A 27,989-nucleotide genomic window follows, 5' to 3' on the forward strand; every position below is an offset into this window, starting at 1 on the left:
TTTATCATACCATCAGAATTTAATATTAGCCTATGTGTAGATGCAGCATTGTCCCTTTCTGTCTTGTATAAGTTTCTGTCCTTTATTTTCCTTTCCTCTGTATTAGTAGCTTTCATTTGAATAACTGTTCTATTTGTATTAATTGTTTTACTTGATCTTTTTGTTTGATAATTTAAATGTAAAAAACATAATTACACACCACAGCGGAATAAAACAGTGCCTATAACAAGGAGACTGACTCGCGTTGCTTAAACTCTAACTAAGTGGTAGGCATTCTGAAATGTTACTTGAAGCCCTGTATTCATTTTGATTGTTTGCAATTCACTGCATAACTTAAATAGAGGTTATATAATCACATTGATTGGGACTTCATCCACTCACTGAATATGAATTTCAATTTGTTTTTCATATTCAATGTATTGTGTTTTGTTTACATGTGGATGGAAATTGAAACATGCAAGAAGACACTAAGTTCATGTAAATTTGCGTAAAAATACTATAGGGAGCCGAAAATGTCATTTTATGCATTAGGATTGCTTCTTTTTTTTTTTTTTAATTTCATCGGCCACAATCCATTTCAATAATTTCTTCTGCCAAATATCAGTGCCGACATTGGCCTCAAAAACCTATTATTGGTTGGATCCTACTATTTTCAAAAGAGAAATTCCACAAATAAGACCTGTAGATTCTTTTCAATCTTAAGAAAAACAAGGATGTGTCATGACAATTATTCTACAATGTAAATGTAGTAGACAGAGAGAAATTTGTAAAACTTCAGGGGAATTCAACTTCAGAGGTTATGGTACACCAGCATTGAAAATTTCCTAGCTCATGCCCATACCTGTAGGCAGCGAGCTGGATCGTCTTATCTTTCAAAGAGTGTGAGGAGGCACTTTAGGTAGCGCGCCATGTTGACAAAGAGTGCAAATTACTTCATTCTCATGGCTTTCATCTTGCCAGCTGCGTCCAGTGGACAGCCAGACCAATCCTGAATGGCTGAGTGTTTTTTCCTGCCTCTCAAAGAGCTTCTCAGTTGTCGCAATCAGAATTGTTGTATTGTTGTCATTTCTATAAGCTCACGGCAACCTGATTTCCCCCCACACTCTATTATAGCTTCCTTAATGCCAGCATTGTGCTCCAAGACAAAAAAAAAAAAAAACACTTTTCATAACAATATCCAGTGGTCCAATTAAGCTTTGGTCATACCGGTATTTGTAAAATTAAAACACACAAACCGAAAAAATGATTACAATAGACAGCTTGCCAGTTGGGGATTATTGCAAGAAACTGAAGTTGCAGACTACATCATCTTCATGTATTTTTCTTGACTCACATTTTCTTCCATTCATGCATATCCTATCCAAAAGCCAAATTAGAAAAGTAAAAGTTAAATGTGGATGTTTTGATGATGGCTGAAATGTGGTATAGTAAGTCTCTGCTGACATCTAACGTGATATGATTACAGTACCTTGCATGGGTATTGGCGCCCCCTGCAACTTTTTGACATCTTACCACATTATGCGATTCACATATACAGATAAAAAGTTGGAAAATATTTGTGAGCAATCAACGTCATACGGAACAATTGTGAACTGGAACAAAATTTGAAAAACATTTTTTATGTTTTTGACAAATAAAAAAAACCTGAAAAGAAGGATGTACAAAAACATTAGTCCCCTGATCTGTCAGCCAAATGACTCCAGATGCTCCCTGATTATTTCTCAATGAGGTTGACCTAAATGATGGATTCCACCTGTGTGTCATCTAGTTTCAGTATATTGTAAATGCAATCGCACTTGGTCGCAGAAATGGTTTAAGAACACGACAGGAGCAATCAGGATCATGTCGAGCAACGACCACACCAGGCAGGTCTGGCATTTAGGTGGAATTCCTAAGGAGATATACAGTATTCCCATGTTTTTCGCGGTTAATGAGGACTGGAAAGCCCCCACGAAAAGTGAATTCCATGAAGTAGACTCCCCAACCACCACCACCACACGGACATTGTACGTACATAAATAAAGTGCATGAAATGTGTTACAGGAAGTAAAACCCTCCCAACTTTTCTTTCCCATGAAAGAAAGCCATGGTTGAAGTTTGCCAGAAGGCACTTGGGTGACACAGAAGCCATGTGGAATAAGATGCTATGGTCATATGGGACCAAAAGAAAACTTTTTGAACTGGATGCAAAACATGATTGGCTTATGAGTAACACTGCACTTTGCCTGGAGTGCCCCTTCCTCACTGTCAAGCATGCTGGTAGTGGCAGCGTCATGATCTGGGGCTGCTATATTCTTTTTCAAGGACTGAGATGGTTAGAGTTGGAAGATGGATGGAGTCACATAAAGGGTGATTTTGGCAAAAAAAATATGATGGAGTTTGATAAGGAGCGAAGACTAGGGTGGACGTTTCCTTTCAAGAGGACAACTTAAACATAAAGCCAAATCTACAATGAAATGGACCGTATCAAGGTGTTAGAAAGGCCAAGTCATAAATCAGACCTCAATCCGATAGAGAATCGGAGGAAAAATCTGAAATATCCTAACACAAACACTCTCCATCAAACCTTAACCCTAAAATGACACTGGGTAAGATTTAGATAATTTTTCATTAAAAATAATTTAAAAAAAAAAAAAAAAAAAAAAAAAAACAACTTGCAAATAAATGTGTTCTTAACGACCAACAGTATTTTTTAAATATGACCATAGGTCTAGTTATCATTAAATTAAATTACATGGGGGATAGCACTCCTCCGGAGGTCACCATGTCTGCTTGTGTGTGTTGCTGCATTTACCATAATGCCCCCAAAGCTCCCGTTGGCACATGCGAAAAATTAAATTTTATCCGTTTAAGTTACTAAGGTTGTACAAAATGTTAATTAAAATGGGGCAAATATTTTTGCAAATCCAACTTTTCAGGTTTTTATTTGTCAAAAAACATCAAATATTGTTTGAATTCCTCTTTACATTTTGTGTTCCTCACAAATATGTTTTAATCTTTTTTTATCTTTATTTTTGAGGCTCAAAATGTAGTAAAATGTCAAAAAGTGAAAGAGGGGCCAATACTTTGACAAGGTACTGTATATTATGATGTTATGGCATTTAATGCATATTTCCCCTAAAAATTTAGTCAGTCCAAATCTTACTAGTTCCTCTGAGATTGAACTGTATTTTTGTACTGTACTGCATGTATTTCTTTCCAATCATCACAAACATAGTTGTGGAATCTGGCAGAAGACTGATGAGTTCAGATTGATTGCACAAGTCAGTGCTAGAAAATAGATGTATGGATGACTTTGTATGGATATTTTCCAGTCTTACTGCATGTTTTAATCCAAAAAAGAAGTGTGAGCAAGAAAAAACATCAGCCAAGCCTCGGTTCCTACTTTTAGCCTGTAGGCAGATTAAGTTCATGTAAATGGATGGCAATGAGTGTTCTACCTATGCTACCTTCTTCAAATAGGATGTCATCAAATCATAATACAGATAAAAGTGCCTGCAAGGTTTGTTAATGAGGTCCGCCATCAGCGCAGGTATGATTTCAGCAGGGAGGAGTGAAAACACTAACCTGATTGACAGGCTCGTTGAAGTTTGTGATGAGACCGGCACGTAACGTAGTCTTCTCCTCCTCTGATAAAGCACTGGCAACAGATGCAGACAGAAAATATGTTCAGAAGAAGAAATAGCATTTGAGGGTACGAAAAGAAATCCCTGTTTATAATCCCTGAGAGATTCTAGTTGCAAGATGGCAGCGCTTTGCAGAGCTGAGCCTTTGCATTGTGAGGACAGTGAGCCTGCCACACTTCGAGTAGAATCTTTAGAACTTTATTTTAAATCTACAAGTCCAAGCAGATATATGAAGTTGCATCTACTAAAATGCTATGAGATGAATTCAAATCCTTGAACAGCAACAGCACCAACTAGCTGCCAAACGTCTATAAATCCTCTCCCTCCATTAAACATCTTATAAAATTGCAGCAGATGCACTTGCCTTTGCTGCTTTGAGCATTGAATTTGTAAAACACACACACAAAAAAAAAACTAAGCTGTAGATTTATGCAGCAACTGAGGCTTAATGGGGCGGAGGAGTGCTTGATGATCACCGTGATGCGTCACTGAGCAGACACAGTGAGGAGAAGAAGGTAAACATGGATGGTGGAACAAAATATGACACCCAGGCATCTGCTTAAGTAAAAGAGGATTTACTGTACACGTATGCTGGTAAAACGATTAAAACGATTAAAATAGACATCGTCAATGGGCAACCAAAGGCTCATACCACACAAGTAAACACGAAGGTAATAGGTAAAGGAAAGTGAAGAATTCACATACAGTGGAAACATTTTCTGTAACAGTCATAACATTTGGAAATCAAACAAACAAATATGTGAGGGAACATGAAAGGAATTAACTTTAAGTTAATCGCCTTCCTGGTCATTTTCATTGACATTGCACAATACCCCCTTTCACACCGCAGAAACTCTTCCACTGTGCCCTGGTAGTTGTCCCTCAGTATGAATGCAAACTCGTGGACCGCGACCAGGAAGTCAGAGATCCTGGACTGTTTGGTGTGAAAGGCTAATAATTTAAATTTAACCTCCCTGCGCCCCACCGTAGAGGAGTCCCCCCCGCCGGCCGGCTGTTTGCCCGTGAGTTGGGGGGGAGGATAAGTTATTAGCCTATTTTCCTTTCCTGTATTGCTAAATATTCTTGGTTTTACACCATAAAACTAATAATATTTAGTAATACAGTAACACTGACAAACAATCATGCTACAAACATAGCAGCCATGGATTGTTTAATTTGTAAATCATAGAGGACTATGGATTATGTCAGGAACAAGAGAAGGGGGATTGGTTAAGTGAGACTGACCAAGTCTTTCCAGCCATTTTAAAAGTGCAACACTTAAAATGTTACTTATAGTGTTCCCTAAAACATGCGCCTCAGGTTGATGGAAGACCAAGTTCTCGATCAATGCAGTTATCTATAAGTGCCCTGCAATTGGCTTGCAACCAATTAAAGGTCTATCCGAACTCCCGCCAAATCAGCCAGGAATCATTCCAGCTCACACGCGATCTTAAGGAGCGTAAACACTGTAGAAAAATCAATAGGTGGATAAATAAGAAGAACAATTAGTTCAACGTGCATACCAGAACAGACTTTGTTTCAAGTATTTTTAAAAATGGGAATGTTCAGATAATGTTCATTTTTCTCCTAGTCCATTGCAATACTTTGTCAGATACACTTATTAACACGATGCAACAGTCATATAACGTGTCCTACACTTCGCAGCTTGACACCACGTTCACAGTGACATATCAGGCATTGCTTTTCTTATCAATTCATGGCAATGAGCCCAATGGCAATCAAATTACACGGTGGCCCAAAAACCCTCACAAGGCACTCTAAAAAATTAAAGTTATTTCACTAAACTACTGACAGGTGCAAAAAAAGAACTTGGTCGGAGAAGAAGAACGAGGAGTAAGGGAGGAAGGTCAGAGGAGGAGACTGTGGAGTGTAAAAAATAAACAACATCGAGAAACAAAATTGCCTAACACAAAGATTGCCGAGGCAGAACTTAACCCTAACCTCGAGCCTGCCACCGTCCTGTGGATTTATGGACCAATGCTCCATTCAAATTCAACTAAAATTCACTTATCAAGGAGACAAAGACACATGGGGCTCAGTGAAAGCACAAAGCCCACATACTGTATATTAAAAAGACACAAAGTGTGGGATATATAAATAATCATGGAGGATTGGAATAGAGATGAAAAAAGCTGGAACATTTAAGACAGTAATAAAGGCACAATGCACATGGGGGAGCTGTAACAGGAAAATGGAACCAAAACAAACATTGAGCGCAATGGCAATAAAATGAATGAAATAAAAACTGTGGCAAAGAGACAACAGCAAGGGAGGCGTTAAAAGGTGAAAACATGTACTTACTGAGGGGCCACTCTCCTCCAGTATCTGTCAATACCATTTTTGAAGTAGAGTACTGCCAGCCATCTGACATTCACATCCAGCATATGGTTATTGAAGATGTTCTAAGGGAATGGAAGGCATACATTTCATCAGAAAATGTTGGAAGACTAAAATAAGTAGCTAAACAATAGAAATAAAGTTTCAGACTGATCGAGTAGTTTTTATATCAACACAACTTGGGTTGTGCACAAATTGGTATTGACTCATAGTAGTTATATATACAGAATCATAACATGCGATGGAAAATTGGCAGCAGAGAGGAATGTTTGGATAGCACAGCTTGTCTCCCCTATGTCTGCCATGTCTGCATGGGAGGGCAAATGCATGAGTTATGTTCAAGGTTAATTTGATCAGGAAGATGAACTAGCTTAACACTAGCTAGGACGAGGCTAGTAGCACAAAAAAGCTCTTAAAAAACGAGTAGGAAAAAAGATAAATATCCTGATATCTTGGGAGGTAAAGTAAGATGAATATTTTCGTGTGTTGATATGCTGTGTCAACGCTCTAAGCTAAGCTCCACTTCGATACATTTTGTATTAGTTAAGTGAATACGGCTTTATAAACCTATGCTCAAGATAAAGCCTTACTGTATATAAGGCTATGTTAAGACTGCAGGTAAATTCAGCCCAAACCTGATTTTCTTTTCACCTATATATGATCTCTATTTTTTATCTACCTGTTTATGGGTCAATTCCAATTTTCTTCAAATCTTACTCAGATCACTTTCAAATGTGGTCCTAGATTGAGTACATTTTTTGTGACCTCACGGACAGTCACAGTAATCAACGTATACGTAATCAAAAACTCAGTATGCAATCCGTAGATGCATGAGAGTGCCTGAGAGAGAGATCGGCGATTGCCTCTGACTAACATTGTTGACTTTATACTTAACTTTAATTTAATCCCACTTGAAGCCTAAAGCAAAAAAAATATTGGTGACAGTAGTTACTCAGCCGTGCAGACGGTTTGTTATGCATGGTAATGATGTGACATCCTCTTTGAGATGTCTCTACGAAATGACAAGTTTGAAAAGACTCGCTTGATCACGTAGGAAAGATGAGTACCTATATACTGGACCATACTTACGTAGGTAAAAACTGTCATGTGCAGTCATACATACCATGCATGACATCATGTTCCATATACATTATGTCAATTTTTTTTGTGCAAATAAAATGAAGAAAAAAAATCATTTAAAAAAAAAAAAAAAAATCCAGATTGGGCATTTTTCCCTGCTGTGCGAGTGTATTACGAGTATAATCTGTTTAGCATTTTGATCAAATTGTATTTCTCATTTGTTGTATCTGTTTCTTCAGCAAAGACATAATTGAGGAACTCAGTCAAGCTGATTTGGACATGTGGTGCTGATGTCAGTTCAAATTATGTTTAAGGATCTTGGTGCGAGTCTGAATTGAATACTGACATTAGTAAATTAGAATAGTGCTCGTTGGGCTACAATGTAAAGCCATCCAGAGATAAGTTTTGCTCACTTTTTAAAAGATATAGATATATATATATATAGATATATAGATTATATATATATATATATATATATATATATATATTTTTTTTTTTTTTTTTTTTTTTTTTTAATTTCTAAATATAACATTGCTCTAGGTAGATCCTGTTGTACCTCTTTGGATAGGTAACCACTAAAAACCAGCCTAATACTGATTCCAAACCAATAAAGGGGAAGGTGATCTCAAACAGATAAAAAGATGCAAAAAAAAAACCCTTACATGTAACTTGTGTTTTGCTGAAACCTGAGTGAGGTTGAAACTAGATCATTTTTAACTCACTTTACCACATGTACGCATGCAAAATCCTGCACAGTGCAGGACAGCTGCACATAATATTTTGCACTACAGTACATATTTTGCAGTTTCGTCCTCATATGTATAGTTTCTTTCACTACATCTACTCCATAATATGCTCAGAATGTGTCTCTTCATTTATTGTTTCATTATTACTTATTATTGCTTATTGCTCTATTACCTGTTTTTTTTTTTTCTGTTTTATAGACAACTTCAATTATTTGCTCGATTGTGGAATGTAGTCTGCTCGGGGAAGTGAACAGAATAAAAATTTCATTGTGTAGTATTACGATGCAAATGAGACTAAAACTCTTGAATCTTCAATCCATTATAAGGCTATATTTCACGCATTTCAAATACCATATATCGAAAACAAACAACCCCTATAAAAACACTGAATTCAAATGTAATTATTCAAGGGTTTCCCACCAGAAGGACCGAGTAGAAGCCTGGTTGCGTCTCCCACTGTCTAAGCTGCTCCTCGGCAGGCTTCAGCACAGCTGTGTCCTGACTGGTGGCTTGAGTTAATGTCTTCAGCACCACCGAACTGGCACCGTCTATATCCATAGTTGGATATACCTGGAGAAGAAGAGGAAGATCGATTGAAACATTTCTGTACTCTGGCTGCATAAAAGTTATGTTTGAGTTCTAAAACTTTCAAAGCACAACACACCAGAATTGATACAATATGGAATTTGACCAAAATGTTCTGAAATATGCCTGAAAAGTTAAATGAAACTTCATATTAAGTGCCGCAATGCATAAATCTTGATGATTGAGAGCTAGTGATTAAAGTAACAGTAAAAAAACTTTTTTGTGTGTGTCCTCTAGTCTTGTAGTCCATTTAGAAATTCAGTATGCATTTATTTTCTGTGTGGAGTTTGCACGTTCTCCTCTCCTTTAAATTGTCCTTAGGTGTGTTTGTGACTGTGAATGGTTGTTTTTGGCCGATTGGCCAACAACCAGTTCATGGTGTCCCCCGCCTACTGCCCTAAGACGGCTGGGATAGACACCAACATGCTAGGGACCCAAGAGAAGATAGGCGGCTGTTGAAAATAGATGGATGGATTAAGATAAAACAGTGTCAGAAAATAGCTGGAACATTCAATTCTAAAGAAATATGTATACATCTTTATAAAGTTCAGACATAGAGTATACTTTTTTTAAAGTATTTTCTTTTTTCAATTATTAAAAGAGGGGCATGGTGGAAGACTTAGCACATGCACAGTCGTGCAGAGAGCAGATATTGTGGATTCGCTTCCTGCTCCAGACCTCCTGTGTGGAGTTTTCATGTTCTTCCTGTGCCCACGTGGGTTTTCTCTGGGTACCGGGTTTCTTCCCATGTTCCGCAAGCATGCCTGTTAGGTAGGCCTGGGCGATAAATCAATTTTAATCACTTAATTCAAACTTTTTTGGTATGGACAATTGGAAAAAAAATAAAATCGCTATTTTCCTTCAGTGTTTGCTACGCTTCCATTGCTTCTGCATTCCTCTTGATTACAGCCCGTTTGGCCCTCATGAGCTTTCGTGGCTTCTGCACCCATCAAACAGTAGACTAGCGCTACATAGCAAAGGATAACCAAAAGTGAACGAACTTTTGTTTCGAAAAGAAAGAGTTGTTGTTTCGCATGTGGTTTGATTTTGCAGACATGGAAAGTAAAGCCACGCTGCAAAGTTTGTTTAAAGCCTTTTGCAATAAAAGTCAGTTGGGGTGGGGGGGTAGAGGAGGTGGGGCTGTTACGACATGCTCACACATGAGGACTGGCATGGAATAGAATGCCTTTATTTATATTGCATTGCCAGTACTCAACGAAATTGGCAGCACCTCAACCTAATAATTGTCTGTATCCTGTGATATAAGTTGCAATGTTTATCTTTAAAAAAGTTGCAAAAAGTTTCAAGTTTTTACTTTATCAAACTCATACAATGTTCTACTGTGCTACAATTGTTTTGTGCTTTAATTCTAAGAGGGAGTTAAGTATATGAAACAATAGCTAAAATAAAAGCAAAACTTATTTTGAATTTTCTGAGTCATTTTCACTTATTTTCTTTAAAAAAAAAATTGGAGGGGTCGAAAAAAATCTGAAATCAAATTTTTTTTTTTTTTTTTTTGGGGGGGGGGGGTTTAGAGATGCTTTTTTTAAGGAAAAAAATCACCCAGCCCTACTGTTAGGTAAACTAGACAATCTAAATTGTCCGCAGGAGTGTTTGTGTGTTTCAATGGTTGTTTGTGTTTGTGTGCCCTGTGATTGGCTGGTAACCAGTTCAGGGTATATATACCGGTATATACCCTGACAGGTAGTGCAGGTAGCTGGGTTAGGCTCCATCACGCCTGGGTCTCTTGTGTGGAAAAGCGGTTAAAATGATGGATGGATGGATGGATGGATGGATGGATGGATGGATGGATGGATGGATGGATGGATGGATGGATGGATGGATGGATGGATGGATGGATGGATGGATGGATAGATGGATGGATGGATGGATGGATGGATGGATGGATGGATGGATGGATGGATGGATGGATGGATGGATGGATGGATGGATGGACAGAAGGAAAGAATGGTTAGGGTAAATGAGAGTCTGAAAATAGATGGAACAGAATGAGTACATTTTGGTCATGTATTATTTTTGAAAAAAAAAAAACTTAGAAGCTGTAAAACACCTTTTGTCCAGGAATTGGCAGTAATTATGGAGGGCAGTGCATACTTGGCGATTTGTTCATTTGTTCAAATAGACTTGTTCACAAAACAGTTTTTGGTGTGTAAACAAATTTTATTTCATTGTAAGGGGGTTTTAAAATACTATGTAAAAGAAAAAAAAGAAATAAAACACTAGTCAGGCACAAACAACAATAAAATCTAGAGGTTTTCCTATGGGAGAAATTGGTTTGAAATTATCATGACTTGCAAGTCAATGCACAACAGAGCAAATTGAGCAGCAAAATATTGTATTTTGCCCTCAATTTAAGGCAACACAATCCATTAACCTCAACAAGTGCATTGTCATTGTCTTGATTACGGCTTTCAATTATGTTCAAGCCTCTCAGGTCCATAATCATCTTTACTTGGCTTAAAAGGCAATGAGCCTGTCACCTTCCCTGTTCATTTTGAGAGACCTTCAATAAATGGACTTTACTTCCTAATAGTAGGGATGATGCCTTTTTGAGAAGAAGAAACCTGTGAAGGTTACTAATGCTGGAGGGAGGGGGTGATGTTTTATTCCGCTGCCTCATTTTGTGACAAATCTGAAGTCAAGATCAGTTGACAGGCAGTTAATTCCAGACATTTAATATTAATGAATATTAACAGGCTGCAAAGTCTCAGGCTGCTGGCAGAGGTTGTAGCACAGCGTATGGACATGAGTGTTGAGACACATCTCCTTATCAATTAATTAATAATAGCCGGGACTGCACCGTTTAGTTCCCCCTTAATGTCTTTTTTTTTTTTTTTTTAACAATTGTATGCATCCAGCTATGTGGAAAGAGATTGGGGAAGGTCTTTTTTTTCTCCCCAACAAAAGAGTACAAATCCATAAAGTTATGGGATGATTTCAGTGTACAAGAATCCCCAGAAAACACATTAGGGAGGAAAAAGGTATTCCTGTGGTGAAGTGGCAACTTCTAGAAGCAAAGGAGAGGACAAACTCCATTGATAATGGCCACTCGTTGGAATACTTTTGTTCATTTGGTGAATGACTGACCGGTAGATGAAATAGCGTTGAACAACACTGCCATCTACAGACCGTTGGTAGACATTGAAAGTGATGTTCCGCTGTCATTTGTGATAATCAGGCACAATTAGCAATAATAATTGTCACAAAGGTAAGTGCATTAAATATTAATCCTCTGAACAGGTCTAGTAGGATCAACTAAAAGAATACTGCAATAGAATCAGGTGTGATCGTTCCCAAGAACTCTAGCAGTTGAATCTGAAATGAATAGACGGTGGCAAATATCAGAACTATTCATAACTTAATCAAATTAATCATTAACTAATTGCATCACAACATTCAATTTAATACAAAAATATCCAATCGTGATTTGGTGATGTCAAAAACATTCTTACCATTAAATTGAATTGAATTTTAAAGTAAATATTTTTGTTTATTGCAAAGTCAGCTGTTTAAAATTGTTAAAAACACACACAACTAATTTTTAAAAAGGGATTTCATTTTATTGCATTTGTTTTAGTCAAACATGTCATTGCAAAACTTTTTTTTTAAAAAGTAATCCAAGTATCCACTCTGCTCATTTTGTGTTTGATGTGTTTTTGGTCTTCTAAGCTATTCAAAATTGAAAGCATCGTTATTTGTTAAGTACGGTAATTTAAAATATTATGGTTGACATCTTTTTACAGTTGAATGAACACTGACTTTTTGCAATTTTAAAAAGTTAGAATATTCCCTGAATATTCCCTGTAAGGTTAAAATGTTTCAATGATGCTGTTTGACTAAAAATGCTAATGTATAGAAGATAATGTGTAGTTAAATCCACTCCCAATAACAAACACAGAATGAGTAGTTATAGCCACTCATTAATAAATAAATATACAAAACAATAAAATCAATTTAAAGGATTTTGAATGGAGTGGGGAGGTTAATAAGTAAACGGAGGTTAAATCGAAATAAAATAAAATTCAATTATTTGATTAAATAATCAAAAGAATAATCAATTTTAAAAAAATCAGAAATGATAACCCTACTGGATACCTTTAAAAGATGTTTAACTTATTTTAGCCATTTTCAGCAGCATTAAGTTAATATTTTGTGTATAGTTGATTTTCTAACCAAATATTTTTTCACATGCATTGTATTTTAACCTTTCCACAGTCTTTCCAACCTTTCCATATGCATATAAATGATTAATTTTTATCTTTGGTGCATTGCCAATTTAATTCCTTATTAAATGTGTCTTTTTAGTAGTGATATATTTAACCAAGAAGTGAAACGTCTCACTCACTAAAACACAGGTGTCAAACTCAAGGCCCGGGGGCCAGATCTGGCCCGCCACGTCATTTCAAGCGGCCCGCGAAAGGCCCATTCCAATTCAAGTTTCCAGTCAAAATATTACATTTGTAAGTCAATTTGAAATTGTTTGGGGGGAAAAAGCAAGCGCGGGGGGGGGGGGGGGGGGGGGGGGGGTCAAGAATTGGTCAAGGAAGTAAAATAACACTTTGGGTGTGTTAAGGGTAATTAACATTGTAAGATAGTTAAAAGCTTCTAACCCTAACCCTGAAAAAGACATCATAGGTACTGCACTAAAGGCAAGACATGAACAAACCCAGCAACCATGACATGAAACTGCTACCAGTAAGTCAACATTTGAATAAGAAAACGGCACTAAGGAAGGTGCCCCACAAAAATTTTGTGGGGTACCTTCCTTATATAACAAAAAAGTAATGGTTAACTTCCTTTAACTGTGTTGGTACATTTTAGGAATAACAATGCAGGGTGTCATATCTACAAAGTGGGCATGGACAAAGCACAGCAAATCTACCTAAATGTAAATTACTATAAATTCTCTAACAAAAGTTGCTACGCCACACAAGGTAGCATATATAACCCATTATTAGTAATCATTAGGGGTGCATTTTATTTATATTTTGTGTTTTGGTATGATAGGGCGGCTTGGTGGCGCTGTGAATAGCAGGTCCGCCTTGCAGTTAAAGGGAAATTAAATCCACTGACCTCCAGCCTTCCTGTGTGGAGTTTGCATGTTCTCCCTGAGCCCGTGTGGGTTCTCTCAGGGCACTCCGGCTTCCTCCCACACACCAAAAAGATGCATGGCAGGTGAACTGGACGTGATAAATTGTCCTGAGGTGTGACTGGGTGCGTGAATGGTTGTTAGTCTCTGTGTACCCTGCGATTGACTGGTAACCAGTTCAGGGTGTCCCCCGCCTACTGCCCGAAGTCAGCTGGGATAGGCACCAGCAAGCCTGCGAGCCTTGTGAGGATAAGTGGCTCAAGAAAATGGATGGATGGATTTTAGTATAATATGAGGTAAAGGTAAAAGAACAATAAAATGCATGTAAATACTTTCATATGTGTATGAGCCAGTGAGGGGGTGAAGGCGTGTGCAAGTGATTATGATAGTACCACCTTCTCAATTTGAGCTATGAAATTCCCTGAAAAAAATTACAATTAAAGGAATATTACATGTGAAATCTGCCCATCTGCTCAAACCAAAATTAGAACAAATCAGAAAGCAAAGAATTTACTCTATTGGATGTTATACGCGTATCGTGGCTGCATCATTAGATGCATTTCACAATGGTTGCACTGTTTAATCATTACATTACATTCTGACCACCTCAAGCTGGTGTCATCCTTGTGCCGTGTAGCTGTCAAGAGTTAGCAACATTGCCAAGGCTTTTCATAGCACAAACAACATTTAAGCTTGCTAGCCATGCCATTAGTTATCGCTAACATAGGCCTCCTCGCCCAGCCCATTTAAAACTGACCATTTGGCGTTCTTGAACTAAGCATCACAAATTAAAAAAATGCTACTGGAGCTGATGTAACATCCTAGGTTAATCGGATCGTCATCGTATGACTTTCAAATAGCGGAGACTTATTTGAAGCGGTATGTTGTGGGGACTCTTTTGGTGCTGCTAGTGTCCTAGGCAAATATATATGATCAAAAAAAAATAAAGAAAGAAAATACACATTATGCGGAAAGGCAAAGCTAACTTTTAGGCTAGCGATGGAGCTAAACTTATTCAATAGCAGACAATCTGGGGGCAATGGACGTAAAGCCGCCAATAACGTTTTCATCCTCGGGGATGACCACACAATACATAATTGGGGTAAATGCAATGACACTTACCTAAAAGAGTGACTGCAGACGAGGAACACAATAGTGGGTAAATCGCAAGTAAAAAGGTGTGTAGTGGTACTCCGGCAGGGAGATGGGGGAAACACACGCTTGTCAGAATGGCGCCAGTAACACAAACCGGCGCGCATTGATGACGTCGCCAGCAAAGGAACGCTTCATATGGGCCGTCTGTTCAAAATGTGGCCAAAATAATAATACGTAAATATATAGATACTAACTAAAACACGCTCGGCTTCGTTTTTATTATCAACAAACTAAACTATAACATAGTTTACTTTGAGCCACGCATGAATTAATACATTAGGCATGTCTGAACAGTGAAAGTAACTAAAGGCAGGTGTTTGTAAACTTTTTCAGATGGTGAGCAAATACAAGAATCAATCATCAAAAAAAGGACTAAAATCATTAACAATGTTGTCATTAAATGTAACCAAGTCATGCAGGGCACACAGAGAGGAACAACATGCAAACTTTACACAGAAAGGCCAGAGCAAGGTGAATTTAAACTCATGACATCTAATTGTGAGGCAGACGTTCTAGTCATAACTATAATAATCATAATAACTATAATAAAAGTCAATTCATTTTAAATTTATTTTTATCAAATATATGTAGTTTATATATAAAATTATTCTCCATATTCTGTTCTTTTCGTGTCATTTTATATCCATTTGGTTATGCTCCTTCGAGTGTTGTAGTTTTAGGTTTTTTTAGCCAACTAGAATTCAGCTAACTTGTGTCACCAGGTTGCGTGAGATCTGCCTGCAATCAGACCCATTTGAGGGCATTCCAATCAAGACTTGCGGGCTTCTGTGCAGTGTGTTTTTTTTTTGTTTTGTTTTGTTTTTTTTCTGTGCAGTGTTTAAAGACATAGGTGCAGTGTGCAAAGACATATGTGAATGTGACAGTTGTAATAGCCAATCAAGTCATAAGGTGACCATCTAGAAGCCTAACGTTGAACGTGACATGATTGGATGCTCACTGCAGGGAGGCGGTGCTAAGTTGATCAACCGTGTATATGGTTGGAACTCGTTAAATAAAGTTATTAAAAAAAAAAAACATGTTGTTCAACCAACCTAACCGTGTTGCTTGGCTGATCTGCACTAAAGGCGTAGCGTACAACAAAGCCTATTGACCCGTATACATTTAGCAGTGGATTTTGTATTGAAATAAGTGGGGGACAGCTGTCTTGGTGAGTCAAACATTTTATTTATTTATTTTTTCATTTTTAATGTGTTTTCATAAATTAATTTTGTTTTATATTCAATTAGTGGTAAAAAAATAAAATTATGTTTGTGTACTAAAGTGCGATTTGTAATTAAGCATAACAATCTTGTTAAAGCTTACCTGCTCTAGGTGGATATATATATATATATATATATATATATATATATATATATATATATATATATATATAGAGAGAGAGAGAGAGAGAGAGAGAGAGAGAGAGAGAGAGAGATACAGTATATAGAGATATGTGTGTGTGTATGTGTGTGTAGTTTCCCTCACTTTCAGAGTTTATATATTGCTTGTTTATTCATTTGTTTATTGTGTGTGTGTGTGTGTGTGTGTGTGTGTGTGTGTGTGTGTGTGTGTGTGTGCAAAGGGGTGTACATGTGCTTGACAACAATAAAATTGTAACTGATGCATAACGCATTTAATTTGTTTTTATGGACTGATGATTGACGGAGCAGGGAAATTTACTGACGGAAGTGATGACTGAAGCGTGGTTTACAGAACGATGACTTACTGACGATTACGGTTTGGTTTGACTTGTAAAAATGACGGGCTGACCATGGCACATGCACGAACAGCAAACTGTAGTAAATTCCCCGACTCTGTGTTGCATCCAGAAACGTTAATTGTTACATCTTGACGCATTACATTTTGAAACTGAAACAAATGTGAAGTTTGAGCGAAACCGGTTCCAGTATATTAACAAATCATCATAAAGCTCGGAAGCTTCCTCCCAAACAAGCAACATTAGTACACAACGTCTTAGTCACACAGTATGACAAATGCTGTTTTTCAAGTTGTACCTCTCTCTGTTAAAACACGTTCCAACCTTAGTCACATGGCTTGAAGCTACAATGGCTGACACTGACAGATACGACATGTTCAGTAGTTGTTGGACAGAAGGGGCAGAGAGTACATGTGTTGTTCCTTAGATGGGAGTGTCCTCTCTGGCAAAGATCACGGTTTTCTGTGTATATTTATTTTGGTTGGATCTCTCATCGAGATCCTGACTGGAGCACATACGCAGCTGAAGCAGCAGTGGCGGGACGAGCAGAGTGTGCCTCAGGTGCCGGACAAGCATGAAGAGCTTATTGGAATGGTTTTTCACTACACTCGGTGCTGTGGTTATCATCCACTATGGAGCCAAGCTACTCCTTTTTATTAGGATGCTTTATCCCAAAAGGTGGTTTCCACTGCCAAAGTCTTTTTTTTTATCCATGGGGGAGTGGGCAGGTAAGCTTGCTTTATCTGTCTGCGCGTGTTTATGCGAGTAAAAGACTGACCACCTATGTACTATGTAGAATGAACTCTGTTGGAACAAATTAGTTAACAATGGAAGTTTGCCATTTGTGCATGAATTTATATCATCATTCATTCTTTTTTATAACATTCATTCTTCTATTTTTTGACTACCATCATTCTTTTTTTTTATCACTTTTTGCCAAAGTTGTCACTTTAAACCCCACATCAAAAGTGCGGTAATCAGCCTGCAGAACGGTAACAACTAAGTTACTCAATTCAAAAATGCAAAGCCTCATCTCAGCCATGATCAAACATTTCACTGAAATCTGTTGGATTTAAACTACTTGCTTCATTCTGCCCTAATTGTAATCCTCCTACATGATGGCTGACAACAATTTTGCTAGAAGTGATAGATTGAGTAAAAAAAAAAAAATCACACCACAAGTCCAGAATTCCCCATTAAAATTTGTGTCCGTCCAACTGACAGAAATCCATCAACGTGTTTGACTCTGGCAATCCTGAAGATTTATTCCCGGCCTGAATTATTTTTTTGAATGATTCGAGAACCATTTTCTATCTGACCTTCTTGGTCTGTGTTAAAATAATTCCCATTCATGATCAAAGTCTGGGTAGGGAAGGCCTCACTTTCCAACTCAAAGTTCCCTTTAAAGTTGACCTCATTCACTCAAGACAGATTTTACATGATCTTAATTACTGCCCTGTAGCAAAATAATATTCTTGTACACTTTTGGCAAGCTCAAAACAGAGTGCAATGGTAATTTAAGTTCATTCTTCAGTATCTCTACTCTTGTCAGTCTCAACCCTGTAACTGTAAACATGTAAAGTTTCTAATAAGGTGAATAGATAAATGCCTATTGTGAGACGCTCCAAACACAAGCTACAGCTATGAAAGTGTTTTAACAAGGTCTTATGATATTAACTGAGTCATGATGTCAGTCGGAAACAATAAAAGAACATACTCATGATAACTAATCTTTGGAAAGAGTTCACTTGTAGCAGTTAGGTATTTGTATTATGTTTATTGTATAATGATTGGGTGTTGGATCCTTCTCGTTTTCATAGTTTGGGGTTCGGAAACACTCTGAGTCATAAGAACCACCGCAGAAAGAAATCATAGTTAGCCATTCAAGATTCAAGAGTTTTATAATCACATGCATGGTAACATTATACAATGAAATTCTTATTCCGTTCACTTCCTCGAGGAGACTTACATTCCACAAAATACAGCAAATCCAATACATCAATTCAACTATGAACAAATCAATACTATTTAGGGATGGATATAGCTAAAAGTTTGCATTTGATATGCATTGGTGGCATGTACAGGTGCAGTGGCTCTTAGGTCCTAAGAACCCCTATTTTGTTGTTCATAGTGACAATATTCTATTCTATTCTATTCTATTCTATTCTATTCTAGTCTAGTCTAGTCTAGTCTAGTCTAGTCTAGTCTAGTCTAGTCTAGTCTAGCCTAGTCTAGTCTAGTCTAGTCTATTCTATTCTGGCCATACAAGATCCAGCTTGTTCCTATGTCCCCACCCATGACTCCCACAGCCAATTAAAAATTCCCCTCAGATGGCTGCCTTTTGGGCATCTCAGAAATTACAGAAATTAGGGAGAGTACAACTGCAGTGCTGTTGAGTCTAACAACAGTCACATTTATGTACTGCATTGTATAGTATATATTTAGAGTTAAAAGATGGCGTTTCGCACAGAGGTGGCCATTCTATATTTTTTTAAATGAAAATGAAAACCTCTTTAAAAACACACACACAATTTAACAGTATTCTCTACAGCTTGGCCTTTAAAGAAAATAAGCAAAAGCTAAACTCAACAGTCTTAACTTTAATCATCCAAATTACAAAATAAACTAATCTCACACCTACAATGCTTAGTGTGAGTTCCCCAGCACTAGACTGCAATAAGTCCTCATGTCTGCCAAGGAGAATACATATCAAACAGCATAAATGTATGTATGTATGTATGTATGTATGTATGTATGTATGTATGTATGTATGTATGTATGTATGTATGTATGTATGTATGTATGTATGTATGTATGTTCAATAAACTAGACTACAATTAGCAATTAGCAATCACGTCCACTAGAAACCAAGCACACACTGTTGTGATTCAGGCACACACATATCTGGAGACATTAGTGCATAAACAGTAACATAAAACAAAATACACATTTGATACAAATCATCTGTCACAAACTACAAGAGCAATGTTTTGCTGGGCCTAATTTACCAGATGAAGTCAATCAGAGCAAGATTATTACTTTGTGACATGCCCATTGGTTACCGGAATCACATCACCTACCAGGCATGCTTGGCTCAACTACGTGCAAGCGACTTATTAATTCGAATCATAGTTAAAAAGCAAACTAATGATATCATCTCCTAATATTTAATTCTCAGCATTGATTTTTTTACTTTGGTCTCTACAACCAAAGCACCAAGCAAGCTTTTGTATAAAATGCATTTCAGTTCATGACTGTGAAACTCACTGCAAACATTTAAATGCCAGCCATGTTGGCAACTTTCACTGAGGAGAAATTTGCTCTGTGCAAAACATTATGGATATGATCTCTTTTCATGGTAGATACTGCATACTAATACTCAAGCACAGCCAGTTATTCACCCTGTGTACATGTGTGCATGCTTGCTCGTGTTTACACTTCCAAGCTCACAAATTTATGGGACTTTAAACATTTCTCAGAAACTTGATTTAAATGGGTGAAAAAACATTACCAATAGTAAAAGGTGACGCATGTGGTGACAATTACAACGACGGACATAATCTACTGTTCCATTGACACTTACTCCGGCGTTTTAAAATGTTTTCGTCATTGGTGTTTTCAAATGTTTTCGTCATCGGGTGGTCTGACGGCAAAACTTCGATCTGTCATGACAGGGAGTTTGTACTGCCCATCTCTGGGCACGCACAGGTGCTGTGACTCTTAGCTCTTAAAATCTTTCTTTTTTTTTTTTTTTTACACAACTGTAAAATGACCATAAAAGTATTTGATACCATTTGATTCCTCACCGGCTCACTCTTATTATAACAGTTTCAGTATTTCCCATCTGATTAAAAGCGCCCAAAATCTTGACTCCAGTCGAGCTCTCTCAGCATGCTGGAATTGAAATGTGTTATCTGAGTATCCAGGGCCTAAGGAGATGAGAGGGTAGTGGCAATTTGGACAGGAGTACTGTAGTTCTAGCCTGTTCTCAGCACATTCTTTATCAGAGGAACATGCTGTAAGTACAGCACGTTACTTGAACATGATGAATCAGTAAACACGAGTTTTCTCTCTGACAATGTGTTGATTAACAATGCGTCCTTCTAGTTAAAATGGAGGAAATGGTGAGTCAACTAATAGGAAGTGTTACTCTTTCAGTGGTCACCGGTGCTTCCGAAGGCATAGGAAGAGAATACGCCTTTGCGGTAAGTCACTATTTGAAGTGGGGTTTTAACTCATTTATTACTATTTAATTATTATATTCAAAGGCATTACCTTTCATGAAACTCCAAGCACACAATGCTGAATATTTCCTGAGATGGTAAAACTGTTGCACCATTAGCGGCAACAACAGTAATTCATAAGACACCGGTGATGACATAGCAATTAAGGTTTTATTGCTATATTTGGAAATGAAAACATCCATGAAGACGTCGTATTGATGTAAAACAAAATCGTGTTCTAGCATGTTCAGCATTCAAAAACTCAAGGAATACTAAATTCATTGAGCGATTTTCAGCAACAGAAAGTTAATATTTTATTTGCGCTTGCATTCCTGTGAGGAGTTTGCATGTTCTCCCCAAGCCCGCGTGCGCTTCTTTCCGGGCACTCCGGCTTCCTCCCACACTCCAAAAACATGCATGGCAGGTTAATTGGACATACTAATTTGTCCTTAGGTGTGACTGGATGTTGTTCGTCTCTGTGTGCCCTGTGATTGGCTGGCAACCAGTTCAGGGTGTCTCCCACCTCCTGCCCGAAGCCAGCTGGGATAGGCACTAGGCAAGCCTGCAAATCTTGTGAGGATAAGCGGCTCGAGAAAATAGATGGATGAATGGATGTATCTTTTTTTTTCCAATGGAAGCTACCGTACATATTCTGCATGAAACACCCTGATATGCCACAAGATGTCATCAAAACCCTGCTTTGATTGGAAAGTAGTGCCGCATTGATATTTTACCACGGCCGTATTTCGACTCATCATTAGCTGGCTGAACAAGGAATGAACGTGGTCATCATGAGTAGAACCAAAGAGACTTTGGACAAGGTGGCTAAGGAAATAAGTAAGAAATTTGTCAATTCATTTATCAAATCGACGCACCACTGTTATATCACGTCAGATGCTATGCGTGCTATGTGTTCGCGTACAGGCGAATCAACGCATCGGATGGTTAAAGTAGTGGTGGCAGACTTCACCAAGGACAGCATCTTCACTGACATTGAAGAGCAGCTCAAATACTTGGACATTGGTGTTTTAGGTACTACTACCGCAGTCTTGTATGCAACCTCATCATTACCTTTGACATTTGCTTACACATGCAAACTGTACAATGGGTGGAAATCATTATCAAATGCAATTCATCAAAGCTGGATGTCTTTGCCCTTTTTTGCCAGTTAACAATGTCGGCATGATGCCCAGTGTGATCCCTCACAGATTCCTTGAAGAGGAAGCTCTGGAACAGGTTAGTGATGACACAGAGGTTTACAAGTATATAGTAGTTATGATAGAAAATCTGAAATATTTTGTGTAACGTGGAGCACCCAAGTAGATTTTTCAGGTATATTTTACCTGAACCCCTTTTAGTAATTTGGACTTGAATTAGTACCTCAGCTGTTTCCATTCTTTTTTTGTGAAAGTATCTGTACTCCTACTTTGATACAGTGTGACTACTTAATCTACTTTTCAACCTTGAAAGCTAGTTCCAAACTGATTACCTCTGCGCAGTACAGCGGCTCCTTTCATGACGTCAAAGATTTGTTGATTACAATGAGTGTTATCTTACATTTCAGACAATTATGAAGGTGATAAATTGCAACGTGAAAACCATGGTGAAGGTAAGAATTTGTATTCACAGTGGAGCCTCTACAGCTAAATGTGGAAAAAGTGGGTACAATCGGAGTGACGTGCAATTTTCAGGAAAAAAAAAAGTCTGAACTCATCAAGCCAGTTATTCAAGTATTCAGAGCCCTTTTTGGGTGAATTTTAATAAGCCTCAGCCTTCTTCCAAAAAGGAATGCAGTACTTTTTTTTTAAATCTCAAACTTGGGAGAATGACAGTATGGACAACAAATGAAATCGCCAGTGGTGCATAAACAAAGTTGTAAGCAAAGAATGTGAAAACTTTGGACATTTTTAATAACTTTGCAGAATCTACATTTTTGTTAACTTGAAATGACAGTAACTTAGAGGTGGACCAGCATTCCAGACAGTATTGTGTTTGACTGTGATCATTCTACTTTGTGACTGTGGGCAATCCACATTTTTGCATGCATGCTTTTTTTTTTTTTTTAATTATGTTTGAATAAAAAATACTTCACATTTCCTTAAAATCTCTCTCTCTCTCACACACTCTCTCTCTCTCTCTCTCTCTCTCTCTCTCTCTCTCTCTCTCTCTTCCCCCACCTCTCTTTTTTTTCAGCAGATGTGCAAAATAATCCTTCCAGGCATGGAAAACAGGTTTTCATTTCCAGGTTTCTTTCATTTGAAACAAACAAGAAACAAACAAACTGTACAGCTATCTAAGATGAAAACTAGGGTTAGATATCAATGACAGCGTTAAACTATGGACCAACAGGCCACTTCATAAGGTGCACCTGCAAAAAATTGCGCAATCCGTTCCAATAATAAAGATACAATGCCCAGCAATAATTGCTTAACAATGTTTAACAATATGTTAAAGCGATGGAAGTTTGTGCAATGGCCAATTTACCACTCGGGGACTACAATTTTAACAGCGTTGAGAAGTACAGAGAAGCATATAAAAAAGTAAAAATCTGTTTTGATTAGCAAATTTAGCTGCACTAGTATGATGCCACTTGTACAGTGCAAGATTATCTAATGATGTGGCCAATAAATGCATGTGTGTTCCCTGAGATTTGTGTGTGTGTGTGTGCGTGTGTGTGTGTGTGGTATGCAGGAGAAAAGGAGTGATAGTAAACATTGCATCTGGAATTGCTTCTATTCCGTTCCCAATGTATTCGCTGTATGCTGCATCCAAAGTGAGTGTAGAATATCGGTTGTTTATCCTCTCCTTGGCTCCTAAAACATTTCCGTAATTAACCTGTGTGCATCACTTGCAGATATTTATGGAGAGATTTTCTCAAGGTCTTCAAGCCGAATACAAAGACACAGGCATTATTATACAGGTGCTGTGACGATCTGTGGACACTTTCGTCCGTGCCGCGCTTTCGGAGTCGAGGTTTCATTAAAGGGACAATCTGTAAAAATCAGACTGTTTATTTATTAAAAAGGAATACATATAATGATTATACATTTCAAAAACTTGCAAATGAATGTGTTCTTAACAAGCAACGGTTTGTTTTAAATATAATCGCAGGCCTAGTTATCATTAAATTATATTACATGTGGGGGTGGCACTCCTCCGGAGGCTGCCATGTCTGTTATCGTTATGGACGATGGTAAATGCAGAATCTCCTAATGTCCATCATGAAAAACGGTCAAAATCTTACACATTGTCCCTTTAAGCATCATGCACAGGTACACAATCTTGCTCAGTCGCAATCTTGCAGGATTAATGTGCAGACTGAGGGCTTAAAGTAATGTTTACAATTAAGTGTTAAGAGATGCAACGCATTATTGTTCAAGTAGCCAATGAGTACACAGCAAATGGAGAAGCTCACTCTGGCTTTTGGCCAGGAAATGCAAGCTATACGTTTTTAAATTCCCTAATCAAAGATATTGTTTCGTCAATTCAAGCTCAGCTGAAATTTAGACGAATGTGCTGCATGTGAATGAGACCGTTTTATCATGAAAACGCCAAAGCAGTCTAGTCCTGAGAGCATAGATTTAAAGGCATGATGGCTAATTGCAGTTTAGGTTTAAGAGCCTCAGTTTAATTTGTTTTGATTTTCACGTTTTCTTTTGCACCCCTTTTCTTCTTTTTCTTGTCTTCTTGTTTTCTCAGGCAGTCACACCCTTCGGGGTGTCCACTCGCATGGTGGGCTACCAGCAAACAAACATGACTATGCTGTCTCCACAAGACTTTGTGAACAGCTCAATGCAGTATATCAGAGCTGGGGACAAAACATACGGCAGCATCTGTCACATGGTCCTGGTAAGGAAGTTTCAGATCAACAAACCTTAGATACTGAACACCTAGAAATTATTTGGATGGCTTCATTTTTTTTTTTTTCACATTTTGCCACATTTCATGTTGCTTTCAGACCATTCATTATTATTTTTCCCCAGTATGAGATAAATATTTCCTTTACATTGTGAAAGTATATTTGTTGTAGCTTTCGCTCCTCTTTGTTACTTAATATAACAATGATGCTCCAGACTATGACGTGGCGTTCACTCCTTATTTGCATAGCACGCAGTCAAAACAAAAGCCGGTACACCACCACCTGGAGTCGGGTTCCCATCATACATTGCGTGACAAACTACGGGAAGCATTAAGGCTCAAAACACACCACATTATTATACACACAGTATTCGATAAGCATACTCGTTATCAGGCATGTACACCATGTAAAGCATCCATATTATACCTCACAATATGCAGTCAGGTCAAATACGATTATTGTACATGATTAGCACATTGCATTTATTTATTTTAATGTTGATATTTTTTAAGTTTCGCTGTACAATAAAACTATGATGCAGGCAATTACACTATCATTCAGACACAGTATGTATTACTTATTATTCATTACTTAGCAAAACCAACCCTAACCCTTAATCTCCATTTTTGTGTGTTTTAGATCGGTTGAAATGAATTTAATTCCTCCTCAATGTTGATCTTTTTTTTAATGATCTTTTTCTTTATTATTTATACGGTTTGTACAGCATACGTGAGTATTGTTGCTGTGATAATATATCTAGTTATAGCTATACCAATTTTTTCCTTAATGCTCTTTGGTAGCAATTGCAGCCGCAAATCTTATGTACTATGATGCCAAAAGGTTGGCATGACTCCTTTTGACCATGAGGTTGGATGCGGAGCTTCAATACACACCTATTCCCTCCAGACAGATTCAATAGGAATCAAATCTGAGTTCAGGTTCAGCCACCCAAGAACATTCGCCGTAATCCTCAGCCATGAGTTTGAGATCTCGGCTGTCTGTTTCAGGTCATTAGTTGTCTTGTTTCATTCTGGGATAGTGCTGTAACAAAATTGTGAAAAGGTGGAGTGCTGTAAATACTGTCTGGATGCACTGATCACCAAAATAATGTGTCTATGTTCACTTACAGGGCTGGTTACTAAAAACGATCCCACTGAAGATTCTACATGCAGAATTTATGCTACAGCGGTTAAAGGATTACGTGGAGAAAAAACAAGCAGAAAAGAGATCCAACTCTGTAATAAGGGAAGCTTAAAGGAAGAATGACCTGTAGCATTTCATACTGTAGTAACTGTGAAATGTCCAAAATCAGATAGAATTCCATTAAGTGATGTAGGTTTATTTGAAAAACGTGTCTTCCGAAAACTTCAGAGGTCGGCAAAGCAAGTCACTCTCTTGATTTGTTTGTTTACGCAGGATGCTCTTCCTGACCCACTCGTCCTTTATTTTTATTCATTTTTTTAATATGGGCTTACAATTGGGCTTCGGACTAATGTCACCTAAATGCACACCAGTAAAATCAGGAGTAAAATCAGGAGACACCAGTGGCTAATACCAGTTTAAAAAAAAAATGCTCACCATTTGAAGAAACCTGACAAGCATTGACTGTAGGAACAGGAAACAAACTTCCCTGGTCATATTCATGATCATCATTGGCCATTCCACAAAAAACGGCTGGCTTTTTATTCCCTATAGATGCCTAATGGCATCAAAGCAAGAGTTACACCTGAGCCCAAAACAACAACAAAAATATAAGACACACTAGTGAATGCCGAGCCATGATGTGTGGGGGTTGACAAAACATCCATCCATCCATTTTCAATAGCACCGTATCCTCATTTGGGTCGCCGGCTTGCTGGTGCCTAGCCCATGATTGGGGCAGTATGTTGGAGACACCCTGGATTGCTTGTCAGCCAATCTCACACAAACAACCACGCACGCAAGGGCAATTTGGAGAGTCCAATCCACCTACCATGCATGTTTTTGGAATGTGGGAGGCGACCGGAGAAGACCATGCATGCACGGTGGGTCTCCCATGTGTCAGCCAGCGTGCCGCCCACTACCAATCAAAAATCAAATTCAAAACTCAGAAAAATGCAATGCAGGTGCACATGCACATGTCGTGTAGGCTCTGCATAACTTCCACTGTCTCTGAGACACAAAACGCCTCTTTCAGTTGCGATGTATTACTTCTACATGTTTGCTTGACACTTCAGTATATAGGCAGTGTATTAGATAAGGAGTTTCAGAAAGGGCACAAAAACGGAATATAGTAGTTGACTTTTTCCAGTCAATTGCTGGAGATAGGCTGTACAGAACAAAATATTTACATTTAAGAGTAGTGAACCACAAAAATTCAGTGATTCCTGTCATCAATTAAATGCCCGCTGAGCCGTTGTGTTATTTGCATGTCACACAGTTTCAAAGCCCCAAATTTTGTTTGACTATTTTAATAATTAGGGATTTGTGTCCCACAAGTCTGAATACTTTATATGAAGTTGGAAAATAGGAAATGCGTGAATTGTGATTCGGAGCGCAAAGTAAGTTTAGTCGAATTGGCCATGATCAATAGTTTTGGGTTTGCGTCGGCGAATTTGTAACGTATGGTGCAATATTCGATAAAGCCACCAGAGGTAGCAAAAGGCAAGGCTTTCGATGACAACCGCTTAGGCTCATGAATGGGATTTATGCTCACAATTAAGATTTGGGTTTTTGAAGGCAAAAAAAACAAAACCAAAAACATTGGCATAGATTCATGCAAATGCAGAAGGATGGTGCTGAAATGGTGACGAACAAAAGCAAAACGTTTACTCAGCTAACCACACTCAGTATTGATACTATCACAGAGGTATTTCACTTCGCACTGGTTGCTATATTGCTGGTTTATTTTTCTGTGGCGTATTAGCTTCATCACCCTAACCCTTTGGCTGAAATATGAACTATTGCACTTGCAGCCAAAACAACTGATATAAAATGAATATATTATTGCTGTTTATATTCAAAGTAGTTGTGTTTGTAACTATGCAAGACAACATCATCAAATGTTCTAACTTCACCATATTGGCCTTTTTGTTTTCATCTCTTCATGCAAATGATGTACTGTGACTGGTAGAACAAATAAATACTCTTGCACTAGATAGCAGAAGGTACAATTGACCTGGTGCCATTACAACAGAATAATAATGTAGCTCTGTGTTCAACAAGCAGGGCTACATTTCACATTAAGTACATTTTTCATAAATTGAGGTGACAATATTATTGTAATCTTTTTTTTTTTTTATGTAACATGTACCTTGACTCAATAAAGTTTTTAAAAAGATGTCATAAAGAATTCATTTGGCTTGCACAGACTTTGAAGATAATGCTGGTTGGGGAAATATAAAAGTCAGACATTAATAAAAAAAAAAACGTTATTGCCTGTACAGTACTGAGTTTAATACAACTCAGGTGGGAATTTTCATTGTGTGTGTGCGTGTGTGTAGCTGAACTCCTAACTTGTTCACCGCTCAACCAACAAACTCAAGGTGGGA

General features: G+C 37.8%; 2 protein-coding genes across 4 annotated transcripts in view; one reads left to right on the forward strand and one right to left on the reverse strand.

The window, feature by feature from the left end:
* ipo11 (importin 11) overlaps window positions 1-14,741 on the reverse strand; it is a 106,265-nt gene extending 91,524 nt beyond the window's left edge. The window contains exons 1-4 of the mRNA XM_088429193.1: window positions 14,628-14,741; window positions 8,231-8,380; window positions 5,949-6,049; window positions 3,568-3,640 (exon numbers count right to left, since the gene is read on the reverse strand). Coding sequence (XP_088285319.1) covers window positions 3,568-3,640; window positions 5,949-6,049; window positions 8,231-8,368 — 312 coding nt within the window. The 5' untranslated portion in view covers window positions 8,369-8,380; window positions 14,628-14,741. The remainder of the gene's footprint in view (window positions 1-3,567; window positions 3,641-5,948; window positions 6,050-8,230; window positions 8,381-14,627) is intronic.
* A 1,955-nt stretch (window positions 14,742-16,696) lies between these two features.
* Window positions 16,697-27,778, forward strand: hsd17b3 (hydroxysteroid (17-beta) dehydrogenase 3). 3 transcript variants are annotated; one of them, XM_088431233.1, is made up of 11 exons: window positions 16,697-17,105; window positions 20,536-20,582; window positions 21,362-21,437; window positions 21,525-21,632; window positions 21,769-21,836; window positions 22,165-22,209; window positions 22,797-22,845; window positions 23,249-23,373; window positions 23,455-23,520; window positions 24,300-24,449; window positions 25,589-27,778. In XM_088431233.1, the coding sequence occupies exons 1-11, from the start codon at window positions 16,952-16,954 to the stop codon at window positions 25,712-25,714; spliced, it is 1,014 nt and encodes a 337-aa protein (XP_088287359.1). In that variant the 5' UTR covers window positions 16,697-16,951; the 3' UTR covers window positions 25,715-27,778. The 3 variants fall into 3 exon arrangements, with proteins under 3 accessions (XP_088287359.1, XP_088287369.1, XP_088287381.1); XM_088431243.1 differs by having other exon boundaries at window positions 22,797-22,831; XM_088431255.1 differs by having other exon boundaries at window positions 22,797-22,831; window positions 23,292-23,373.
* The last annotated feature ends 211 nt before the right edge of the window (window positions 27,779-27,989 follow it).

Source organism: Hippichthys cyanospilos, chromosome 1 (genome assembly GCF_059441005.1).
Source record: "Hippichthys cyanospilos isolate Australia breed blue-spotted pipefish chromosome 1, RoL_Hcya_1.0, whole genome shotgun sequence".
In the NCBI taxonomy this organism is placed as follows: domain Eukaryota; kingdom Metazoa; phylum Chordata; class Actinopteri; order Syngnathiformes; family Syngnathidae; genus Hippichthys; species Hippichthys cyanospilos.